The sequence below is a fragment of the Ananas comosus genome, linkage group 7 (assembly GCF_001540865.1).
Source record: "Ananas comosus cultivar F153 linkage group 7, ASM154086v1, whole genome shotgun sequence".
Taxonomy (NCBI): domain Eukaryota; kingdom Viridiplantae; phylum Streptophyta; class Magnoliopsida; order Poales; family Bromeliaceae; genus Ananas; species Ananas comosus.
In genome coordinates this window covers 9399846-9411163 of record NC_033627.1, presented here as the reverse complement: position 1 = coordinate 9411163, position 11318 = coordinate 9399846, and the positions used below count along the sequence as shown (strand labels likewise).

At 47.3% G+C, this 11318-nt stretch overlaps 1 protein-coding gene across 6 annotated transcripts; it reads right to left on the bottom strand.

Annotated features, from left to right (window-relative positions):
- LOC109712487 lies at window positions 7525-8812 on the bottom strand. Of its 6 annotated transcripts, none has more exons than XR_002216861.1 (3): window positions 8259-8809; window positions 8041-8162; window positions 7525-7944 (listed from the first exon to the last, which is right to left on the bottom strand). XR_002216861.1 is itself a non-coding variant. In XM_020236072.1 (3 exons), exons 1-3 carry the CDS (start codon window positions 8312-8314, stop codon window positions 7815-7817), a joined length of 306 nt encoding a protein of 101 aa, XP_020091661.1. In that variant the 5' UTR covers window positions 8315-8812; the 3' UTR covers window positions 7525-7814. The 6 variants fall into 6 exon arrangements, 4 of the variants coding, with proteins under 4 accessions (XP_020091661.1, XP_020091658.1, XP_020091660.1 ...); XR_002216860.1 differs by having other exon boundaries at window positions 7525-7959; window positions 8259-8801; XM_020236072.1 differs by having other exon boundaries at window positions 7525-7929; window positions 8041-8184; window positions 8268-8812.

The window sequence follows — 11318 nt, the reverse complement described above, 5'->3', positions numbered from 1 at the left end:
ATAAGTTGTGACATATATATATATATATATAGAGAGAGAGAGAGAGCAGGACTGCTGTGCTCTCAGGAGCACGGAGGCCTCCGTGCTACTGAGCCGTTTTTGATGATGGAATTTTCAAATCGACGATCGGCTCCGTTAAATTTGATCTAGCTTATTTGAAGTTTCTAGAAAATAATTTTTGTGATTTTTCGATATTATTTACCTAGCAATCGAACGGATTCAAAATCAATAATTTTTAACGGCTGAAAATAAAAATCCTATAAAAAGTGGTGATATAACACGAAAATTTTCGATCAGAAATATTAATCTTGTTGTACATAGTATAAAGAATTTTGTATCTTTCATCTGATTTGAATACTTCTGCACCGTTAAACTTGAAAACGGCAGATATCAACCATTCAAAATTATTGATTTTAAATCCTTTCGATCACTAGGCAAATGATATCAAAAAATCGTAAAAATTATTTTCTAGAAACTTCAAATACGCTAGATCAAGTCTAAAGGAGCCGATCGTCGATTCGAAAATTCTATCATCGAAAATGGTTCAGGAGCACGGAGGCCTCCGTGCTCCTGAGAGCACCGCAGTCCTGCTATATATATATATATATGTATATATATATATATATATATATATGTATATGTATATATATATGTATATATNTATATATATATATATATATATATATATATATATATATATACGCGGACCACTCAGCCAACAAAGTTCTCAACCTATCGGAAGAGTGAAGAACGTTGTGGGGTAATGCACGGAAAATGGAATTGTTTCTTTCCGTCCAGACGATTCACCAGATTCCAGCTAGGCGACAAAGGCGTTTTGATCTCAGAGCAGCGTCGGTGGTGTTGGCAGTTAGGGTCCAGAGATCTCGAACGTCCCCTAGAGCATCGGTCGAAGGAGACTGCCCCTCCATGGTGAGTAGGAGATAACGAGTGAAGATACAGTTGGAGAAAAGGTGGTCGCAATTTTCCGTGTTGAAGGCGCAAAAGACACAGTGTTGATCGACCCTCAAACCGCGAGTTAGCAGTCTGTCAGCAGTGAGTAATCTTTTTCGAAGCAGTAACCAAATGAAGATTTTGATCTTTAAAGGAATCTTCAGTCGCCAGATAAGATGGTTAACCGGGTCCCTTAAGTCCAAAGTCGGAAAGAAAGATATAGAGGGATTTGACAGTAAACTGTTGAGTCGTGGTCCACCTCCAATTTAGCTTGTCAGGGAAGTTTTGCGGACTAATACTTAAGAGCAGGTGTTTGAGCTGAGATATCTGGCTACGGCTAGCGGCCGAAAGTGACGCCGAGTAGCCTTGACAGATGTAGCGACATCTCCATCCGGTGGCGGTCCAGCACTGGGAGATTCTAGCGTTCTTGTGCCTGATAAGGGCGAACATGTTTGGGAATGAGGTACTCAGGGGGGTTTCACCAAGCCAAATATCAGTCCAAATCCTGATGTTTCTTCCGTCACCTAGCTTGTGGGTTATACTTTATTTGAAAACATCACGACAGCGTAGTACGCTTTTCCACCACTGTGAGTGTGGGGCGAAGGCCCGGCCCTCGTGAAGTGGTATTCGTCTGATGTAGTAGAGGGTTTTGATAAGATTGCACCAAGGCAGGTGGGGTTCGTTGAAAAAGCGCCACCACCATTTGGAGAGAAGAGCCACATTCATGTCTTCCATAACTAAAATCCCCAGTCCCCCTTCCTTTTTACTTTTGCAAACAGCTTTCCAGTTGACAAGGCATGCTCCTCCAGAGATATTGGAGCACCCTTTCCAGAAAAAAGCTCTGCGTAAAGATTCTATCCGGTGCAGAACCCATTGAGGTGCTCTAAAGATGGAAAAATAGAATAAGGGAAGATTGGTGAGGACCGAATTGACAAGGGTTAATCTTCCTCCATAGGAGAGTAATTTTGCTTTCCATCCGCCAATTTTTGCGTCAATGCGGTTAATAATCAAGTTCCAATCCTCCTTGCGTAGCCGTTTGGTATGAAGGGGTAGGCCAAGGTAGCGGAATGGGAAGGTGCCAACTTTGCAACCGATGATATACGCAAGTCTATTGGCTCTGTTTGGGTTCTGACCTAGGTAGAACAACTCCGATTTGAAATTGTTTATCTTGAGGCCAGATGCCCACTCAAAGATTTTCAGGATAAACCGCAGATTTCGCATGTACTTTTTTCTCGGCTCGCAAAAGAAGAGAGTGTCATCAGCAAATTGAAGTAGAACGGTCTGACTATCGTCAGAAGGTCCGATGCCGCGAAGCAGGTTATTGGCCGTTGCTGTTTCCGTCAGCCTTGCCAAGCAGTCGGCCACCAGGATGAAGAGGCAGGGGGAAAGAGGGTCTCCTTGTCTGAGCCCCTTCCGAGCTTTGAACCACGACATTGGAGTGTCATTCACCAAGATGGCTATCTTCGCATTACAGACACATTGTTGTATCCAGGCCCACCACTTGTCATTGAAACCTGCCCACTGCATGACCCATTGTAGGAACGACCAACTAACGTTATCGAAGGCTTTCTGAAAGTCCGCTTTAAAACATGCGCAGTCCGTACCAGAATTCGAACACCAGTTCACCAGTTCGGTAGCTGTGACGAAAGAGTCGGTGAGCAGTCGATCTTTTAAGAAGGCCGATTGCGATGAGGAAATAACGGTCGGCAAGGTACAGGCTAATCTGTTAGCTAAGAGTTTGGAAATGATTTTCTGTACTCCGTTAATGAGACTGATCGGACGGAAGTCGTTAGCTTTACGCGCTCCTTCTTTTTTAAGGATGAGGCAGATGAAAGAATAGTCAATGGGAGCAGTGGATAGTCTGTCACACTGTAAGTCGATGAATACGTTGTGGATATCGTCCTTAACTGTTTCCTAGAAAGCTTGGAAGAAAATTAGTGGAAAGCCATCTGGTCCAGGAGCCTTGTCACTGCCGAGTTGAAAGGTGGCTATCTTGATTTCCTCAATGGTGAAATTCGTCGTTAAAGATTCTGGGTTTAGCAGTCTGTTGGTGCTATAAAGTCCCCCCCAGTCCCCGATTGAAGGTGAATGGGCATCTTCCTGGCCGAAAAGGTGCTTAAAGGTTTGGAAGAAGTATAATCTTTTTTGCACTTCGTTGGCATGAATCCGGCCGTCTTCATCCTCAATTTCAATAATGGTGTTGCTTTTTTTCCGGCCATTTGCGACGGCGTGAAAAAATTTAGTGTTTTCGTCCCCTTCCTTAAGCCAAGTTTGTTTTGCTCTAGTCTTCCAGAGGATTTCCTCCTCTTTGAGGATCGAGTGAAACTTAGATTTGAGATGTGCGCGTAGATCTAGCGTAGGCTGAGGCAGGTTGTGCTGTTCCTCAAGGAGGTCGATCTGATGGAGCTCCTCCTGGATCTCCCTTTTGGTGTTAGAAATACTGTGAAAGTTCGTCTTGCACCATTCTTTGATCCTAGTTCGACAGTGCCTAAGCTTAGCAGTGATAATGAGGATGGCCGAGTTCTTGGGCGGAACTTCATTCCACCAGAGTGGTACGTTGTTGGAGAAATCGTCTTTGGTGAGCCAGACTTTTTCGAACCGAAATCTTTGCGGTGCCCTATAAGAGCCAGTTGATAGGATGATCGGAGAGTAGTCCGAAGTTATCCTGGGGAGGGCTTTGACCTTGCAGTGGGGAAAGAGGTGATCCCATTCAGTCGAAACGAGAAATCTGTCGAGCTTTGCCAGAGAGGGTTGATGTTGCATGTTCGACCAAGTGAAGTTTTGATTCGATAGCGGTAAGTCAATCATTGCTAGATTGCTGATGAGGTCAGCGAACATGGCCATGGCTTTGTTGCTCCAACAGCTACCTTTTCGTTCGGATTGATTTTTTGTAAAGTTGAAATCGCCGCAGATAACCCAGCTAGGAGAGCAAATACTGACTAGGTTAAGTAGTTCGGAGCAGAATTCGTCCTTTCCGTTCCAAGTAGGCGGGCCGTAAACGTTAGTTAGGTAGAAGCGCTTCCCGCTGGCGGAGTGTGTGAGGAGGAGGGTGAGGGAGTGCTTTCTGATTAGGACCTCACTGCACGAGAAGATTTAGAATTCCAACACGTGATAAGGCCACCAGAGGCCCCAACTGCCGGAAGAAACTGACATCTATCAATCGAAGAGCCACAACACGAGCGTAGGAAAGACCGAGATACGGAATCGACTTTCGATTCTTGGAGACAGACGACTGACCGACTAAACGTAGAGACAACAAACCTGATACATCGACGCTTCGCCAAGTCGTTTAGACCGCGAACATTCCAAGACAAAATGTTAAACATAAAACCCAAAAAACACAAGAAGAAACATGTAGACGGGCGTAACGAGGACTAGGCATCCGCTTGAAGGAAGATGCGGAGCCTCGCAGCTTCGGCATCAAAGATGGTGACCCCGCAGAGAGCAGCCTTCGACTTCACCTTATGGTCAGTCCAATTTTGCTGCGCCGATCCGAAGCGTATAGATCCACCCTCGAGTAGGCGCGCTTTCCTACTAATCGCCCTGCCGAGCACAGATTCAGAAGTCCTGTTGGAGAGCCGAGCGCTAGTTCTGGGTCCTTCGAGAGGGGTGGCCTCGTTGGAGCTGAAGGGTCCGAATAGGTCGTCGAAAAAACCAGGTGGATCGAGGGGTGGGGACAGCAGAGATCCAGAGTTAAACTCGAGGGGGGTGGTGGTCGAGCCTCCCACATAGTCACCAGGCCCAGGCGGAGAAGGCCCGTGCAGAAACCCAGGGAGGGGAGGCCTAAGGGGGAAGAGGCTGCTAGTAGGGTTACCGAGCCGGGGCAGGGAAGGCCCAAGCGGAGGAGGAAGGCCCGGGGGTTTCGGAGAAGGACCGTGCAAAAACCCATGGAGGGAAGGCCCAGGCGGTAGGAGGCCGCCTGTAGAGTTACCGAGCCCGGGCAGGGAAGGCCCGAGCGGAAGTGGAAGTGGAAGGCCTGGGGGGGTGGGGGGGACCCGAGCAGCAGTGGGCCGCCAGTGGCTGACCCAGGAACAGGAAGTCCGCCTAGAAAAGTCTGGATCTGGCTCGGCCCACCGCAGAAATGGCTACGGGTCTCCCTCACGGCCGCCCAATCCACCGAAATGGGTCCCCGAGACAGCCCACGGCCCAGGATCGCGAAGGCTCGGCTGTCTGGGCCCTGAATCGGTCTCAATGCAAACATCCAGGCACGCAAACCCATTGAAGGCCTGTTGCAATCCAAGCCAGAGAAGTGCAAGTGGGCCGATAGTAGCAGAACATGGGAATTCAAATTCAAAAGAAATTTCCACTCTTGGGATCCCCACTCTTGGGATCCCAAGGCAGAGTGTTGGGCAGCTAGGGCCTTGGGTTGTCTAGTCTTGGAGAGTACGCCCACCTCTTACCGAAGGTCCAAGTCAGGAATGGGTTGCAGGTACGGATAGTTGACATACCCAATTGCCCCTGGATTTTCCATGCAAACCTTGAGCCCCTCAATCTTCTCCCCTAGTCTCGAACCGAGCGCCTCCCTGTCATCTGGCCGAACGCCGTCGTCGACCGTTGCACGACGGCGTCTCCCATCTCGCACAACCGACTAGCGCGACGTTTGGCTATCACCGTTTCCATGCGCCACCGTCCGTACTGCGGCTCGCCCCGACGACCGAAAGCCTTCCGACGTCCGGAAGCCTCCGCTCCCCTGTGCCACCTTCCAGGCTGCGGCTTGGCCGACTAACTCTCCCCTCGTCGCCGCCACTCCCATCACTTGCGTCGCCCGTCGGATCTCTGAGCTTTGGTCAGTCGCTCGGGTCTACCGAAGGGCCTCCACTCCTACTCCTCCCGCTGGGCAGCAGGGCTCCGAGCCGCGGCGAGCCGCTCGAGTCTGTTGTGGAGCTTCCGCTTCTTCCACTTCGCCCACACCAGTGTCCACCTCGTCCTCCGCCTCCGCCATCGGCCGGTCGCCTGCGTCGTCGAAATGATGACTGATGTCGGCATCTCCCTCCTCGATCTGACCTTCCTCTGGTCCATCCTGAGGTGGTACCGGGGGATCGCCTCCCCCTCCATCTGCGATAAATTTCCAGCTTTCTAAGTGTACCATAACTGAAAATAGTTCGTCACCAAGGACGATAGATTGGTTTTGTGGAACGTCGAGCATCGAGTCCATGACGACCTGGCACCTGTAAGCTCGCAGGTCCGTCATGGCTCTGGTAGTAGCGTCGGCCTTCACGAACCTCCCAAATCCACCGACGATCGCCGCCACACGGGGAATCGTCCAGATCTCAAAAGGGAGATTTATAAGTCTGATCCAAGCTCGATAACGCGAGCGATGCGGCCTGGCATTCGAGTGCTGCCCCCACAGATAACACCGAATCCAAAAGTCATTAAGGGTGAGAACTTCCCGCCTAGTGAGAACGTCTGCAGGAGCCCACTCCGGAAGAAAGATCGCGTAGTCCCTCTCCCTATGTCGCGCGACCGCGAAGTCGTCAGTATAGCCCCCGAAACGCCTCGCGAGCGCGTTTTTTATGGTGTTGATTAGGTCGGGCCCCAGGTTGGCCGGGCGTATCACATCAGCAAGGACAGCGTTTTGGTGCAGATCCCTCCTTCGTAGGTATTCCTCTGTGTAAGGGACAAAGACCTTCGACACTGGTGCGCGACCCGGGGCACGCCTCGGCCGATGATAGGGCCTATACATGTGATTAGACGCCTTAGGCCCTCTATCAGCCCTACACAGGGACGCTCGGTGGCCGTAGCAGAGACACCTTCGGCACCGCACAGGATCCCAGCAGGCAACGACAACGTAGTCCCTGGCTAGGCACCTGAAGCACCTTTTGACGGGGTATTGGCTCAAGAGCTGCTTCGGCCTCTGCTGGACTGAGGCGATCTTGGGGGTTAGGGCAGCGGGATGAGGGTGATGTAGTTTCGGCTTCCCCACCAAGGCCTCCTTAAAAGACCCTTGTCTGGGGAAGTAGGAGTAACTAACGCCACCCTCCCCGCTGCTCCTCCCCCTCCTGTCAACAGGGCTGTGAAGCGACCCCTTCTTGCCATCATGGTGACTGGCAATAACTCCGCTCCTAAGCTCGTTGGAGGAGCCCTTGCCAATAGCGTGAAACGTCGCCTCCTCTACACCCAGGTTACTTTGCACCCTCAGCGCAGCTTTGCCTCCCTCGGCCGTCGCATCCGGATGTTTCAAGAGTGTGCCTCTTAAATTCCCATGAGAGCTCGCTCCTTGGAGCTTTCTTTCCTCACCTACTCGAGGTAAATCCCTCTTCTCTCCTTCAAAGCTTCCACCTACCTTCACTAACTCCTTTCCAATCTCGTCAGCCCAGATCACCTCCTTGCAGATCTTCTTACCCTTCTCCTTTGACTGATCTCTGCGAGGATCTCTTTTTTCCAGGGAGCTTCCCCTTCTTTGTACTATTGCTCAAAACTAAACAGGCCCATTATTGCGAGACACTGAAGTCCCCTTATATATATATATATATATATATATATATATATATATATATATAGAAACAGGCCCATTATTGCGAGACACTGAAGTCCCCTTTACTAATGTTATGATCAACTAAACTCTTTTACTAATTTTTTAAAATTAATACCAATTCATGAAAATCTTATTTACAAATTATCTAGGCCACTCTGACAACCAAATCCAAATAAAGACAAAGTGAGTACAAATTCTGAGCAGTGGAAATAGGAATTGAAAATATTTGCAGCTTAAGAGGAGAAAAATTAGATGGATAAAAACTTTTTTAACTAGTTGGCTATTTACAGAAAGTGTGTGTCTCGATGAGACTAACTAACTCAGTCTGTCTATTGCTTGATGCTGATGATATGTAATGTAGAGCTGCCGACATCAAAGCTTACTGATCTTAGATCATTTCTTCTTGCTTTCGCACGAGTCGGCAGACGTCGACGTCTTCTCCGAATATCTGAAGCCTCGCCAGTCGGACGGAGTCACAATTCGCCTCAGCTTGTCTGCTGCGGCTGCATAAATTTCAGCTGCAATTAAGTGAGCTAGCCGTGAAATAATAACCGAATGTTAGAACCGAATTGATTAAGCCTGCTTGCTAGTCACAAGAATGCAGGTAAATAAACCTTTTGCAGTATGCTTCGGGCGATCGCTCCTCGTAACGCGGCCCTTCGTCGTATCCTTCGCAGATTAATTCGCCTTCCTCGTCTCTGTAACACACCATCCCCTGCTCTCCATCCTCAAAAATCTGATAAAACTTCTCACGTGACCTTAATTAAAACGAATTAAGTAATTTGCAAAACTCAACCAAAAAGTTGCACGTAGCAAGCGGAAAAATCGTTACCTTGCTCACCATGCTGAATTTTTTGAGAGGAACCAAAGCGCGTAAAACCTGTACATGTCTCGTGCGAATCGCAGTAGATCTCGTGATCTTATAATTCTGACCTTTTGGGATCATCAGAATCAGGGGGAAACTACATGTATAAATTGCCATAATTAACCAGTTAGTTGATAACTAAGGAGGAGGAGGGTTAGAGGGTATATGGGAAGGTCTTATTTGATTGATTTTTAGGTGTTGCTAAACCTATATAGTATACAATCAATCATGTTGCGTGTTTTGAGACAAGGGGGAGGAATTGCTAAGGGTATGGGAGAGGAGAAGAGAAAAAAGTACTTAATTGGTGTTATTTTCTTCCGCTCTTTTCCCTAGTCTAGCTAGTAGTATATATATATATATATATATTGCAATAACAGTAGGTGGTTATATGTTATGTTTATGGTAGAAAGAAGGGGGCTTCAATAATAGAGAGTATAGGATGATTGTGCGGTTGACTTTTAGGATGTATTAATTAAGTAATTAATTAATTAGAAGCAAATGGTTTGTTAGCGGTGAAGCACTTCCATGACTGAATATATGTATATATATATATATATATTATAATTAATTTATGTATGTTTCTCTTCTTCCAATCCCAATCCCATGGTCGGCGGTTGGGTCTAATTCATATCACCTCATCCTCATCCTCGTATATAATACTAATTAATTTTATCCCTCCTAATATTATGGTTTATTTCGTTGGAATTATCTATTAATTGTCTTTTCTTATCTTTCAAGTTTTATCTTCCACTTGTATTATTTCAATACCAGACTTGACAGGAATATTACAAGTTAAAATCAGAGCTGTACTTAGCTTTTTATAAGAGAATTATTATTATTATTATTATTTATTTGGTATTTATTTATTTTTTTATTGTGGTGCTTTGCACGTACCCGATAAACTACCGAATCCGATCTTAAGAACTTTGAAAGTTATATCGATTAAGATTCTTCTGAGAATTAACAAACAGAAGTTTTAAAATTGAGCTTGTATTTTTTAGGCCCAAAATCGCTCCCTTCTTGTGTTCTGCAAACGAATATTTATATTATATCAGATTTTTAATTTGCTAAATAGAGAAGCTGGTGTAAGAGGTAGGGCAATTAAGGCCGTAATCATGTCACAATCACAGGCTACATGTGTTGGCACATTATTTGTTGCATTAAGTTTTATTTCTCAATGGGTGCTATTCTTGCATCATATCCCACGTGGAGAGGGCGAGCATTTCTAAGTGGAGGTACAATCCGCCCACTATAGCAAGGCAATCAGTTAAACTTCGAACTACTTGTCACGAAAATGACTTGCGCTGGGACTAACAACTAAACGCTGAAAATGCATGCCGTTTGACGAAGCAACGAAGAGAATTATTTTTCAATACATGAATTACTTACTTACAGATACCACAATATATCCTTCTGAAAATAATTTTAAACACCCGCCCATGCCCCCGCTAGCTCGCCCTCCTGCGCCCGCGCCGGCTCGCGCCTGCTCGCCGTCCGCCCCTGCTCGCGCCGATCGTGGGAGGCTTGTCGTACCTATTTAGAATTCCTGATTGTTGAGCCAGTTAGGCGCGAACAGCTGGTTCGCCGGGTCCATATCTGTAAGACGGCTAAAATGGTAGACCTAGAGTACACCGGACGCATACGAGCCGCACTGGACCGAGGAGTTATAACAACCGCAAGCAGTTACGAGCGGTTCCGATCGGCCGAAGGTGGTCCTGCGAATCAGGAGATAGTGGCTGATCGTGCAAGAGCAATAACTGACGCAAAGGCGGTTCTATAAATAGACATACGATACCCTGAAAAAGGGTCTTCGCCCCTGCGCACAAAAGATCACCTTTATTTTCCTGCATCTTTCTATTCTCGCATTTACCGCTTTCCCTAGGAGTAGTTCCTGTAATTTAGCATACTCAGAGTCTGTCTGCCCTACGGGCATCACTCCCTTGTCCCCATACTTGGAGTATGTCTGCTCTACGGGTATCACTCTCCTGCTCGTGTACTTTTTCCCATTTGCTATTCAATAGAAAGCCATCTTCGGCTCTTACTGTCGATCAGATCACAAGTTGTTTAGCCATTCGGCTCATTTCTTAGTCGAATTCTGGGCTTCCTCTCTCCATTCGGCTTATCCCGTCGAAGCGAATTTACTATGGAGGTTTTTGAACCCGGCTGATTCGATCCCTCATCGGCCGAATCGCTTGATCCGTCGTGGGCGCAAACTTCGAGGGTCACTATTCGCAGCCGTTCCGCATCCCGACACACTCCCCGAGGAGAATTCTTGACCGGGTCAAGCGTCGGGACATTCGGCGCCCAACAATTTTTTGGCACGCCCAGTGGGACTCATTTTTTGAGGTAAATCTGCATTCTATATAAAACATGGCTGATGATAACGTCATTAATCTCCGTAATAGGGCTATTCTCAGAAATTCTGGGAGTGAACAGCCCAGCAATTCGGGGAATAATGTAGAGCGCCAAGCAGTTTTACCTATTGAGGGTGAGACTAGTGGTCAATCTGGCCAACAAGAGCCTAGTTTGACCCAAGCGCTTGGTCAAATGACTCGGGTCCTACAAACTTTGGATCAAAATAGTCATGCGAGTACTGTACGGCTGGATGCCGTTTTGGCCGCAATCACGTCCTCTAACGAGAATATAGCCTGAATAGGGCAATTGTTAGCTCGGAATGAACAGTCGATAGCAGGCCTACAAGCGCCTGTGATAACGCCAGCGTTACAGAATCCAGTAACACCGGTAGTTGGGCAGCCCCAATACCAAGGGGCACAGTATCAAGCGGCTTATAGACCGACTGTTGGTAACGCCGGTCAACAACCGGAAGTGGCTTGGGGGTTACCTCCACCCCCTCCAGTTGCAGCCTACCAGCCCCAAAATGTAGGGGCTAGGGGGCAGGTTTTGAATGGGCAAGGGATTAATCCTTTAACACAAAATCTCGGTGCACAACAACCACCGAACCCGGTACCAGCACAAGTTCCTTTCCAAGGAATTAACAATGAAATATATGTGCAACTAGAAGAGGCC

Excerpts from the sequence above, each read along its gene's own strand:
- LOC109712487 (XM_020236069.1), bottom strand. The coding sequence starts at position 8,408 with ATGGCAATTTATACATGTAGTTTCCCCCTGATTCTGATGATCCCAAAA. Across the intron at positions 8,172-8,258 it reads AATTCAGCATGGTGAGCAAG|TTTTATCAGATTTTTGAGGA; the intron begins GTAACGATTTTT and ends TCACGTGAGAAG. Across the intron at positions 7,930-8,040 it reads CCCGAAGCATACTGCAAAAG|CCGCAGCAGACAAGCTGAGG; the intron begins GTTTATTTACCT and ends AAATTTATGCAG.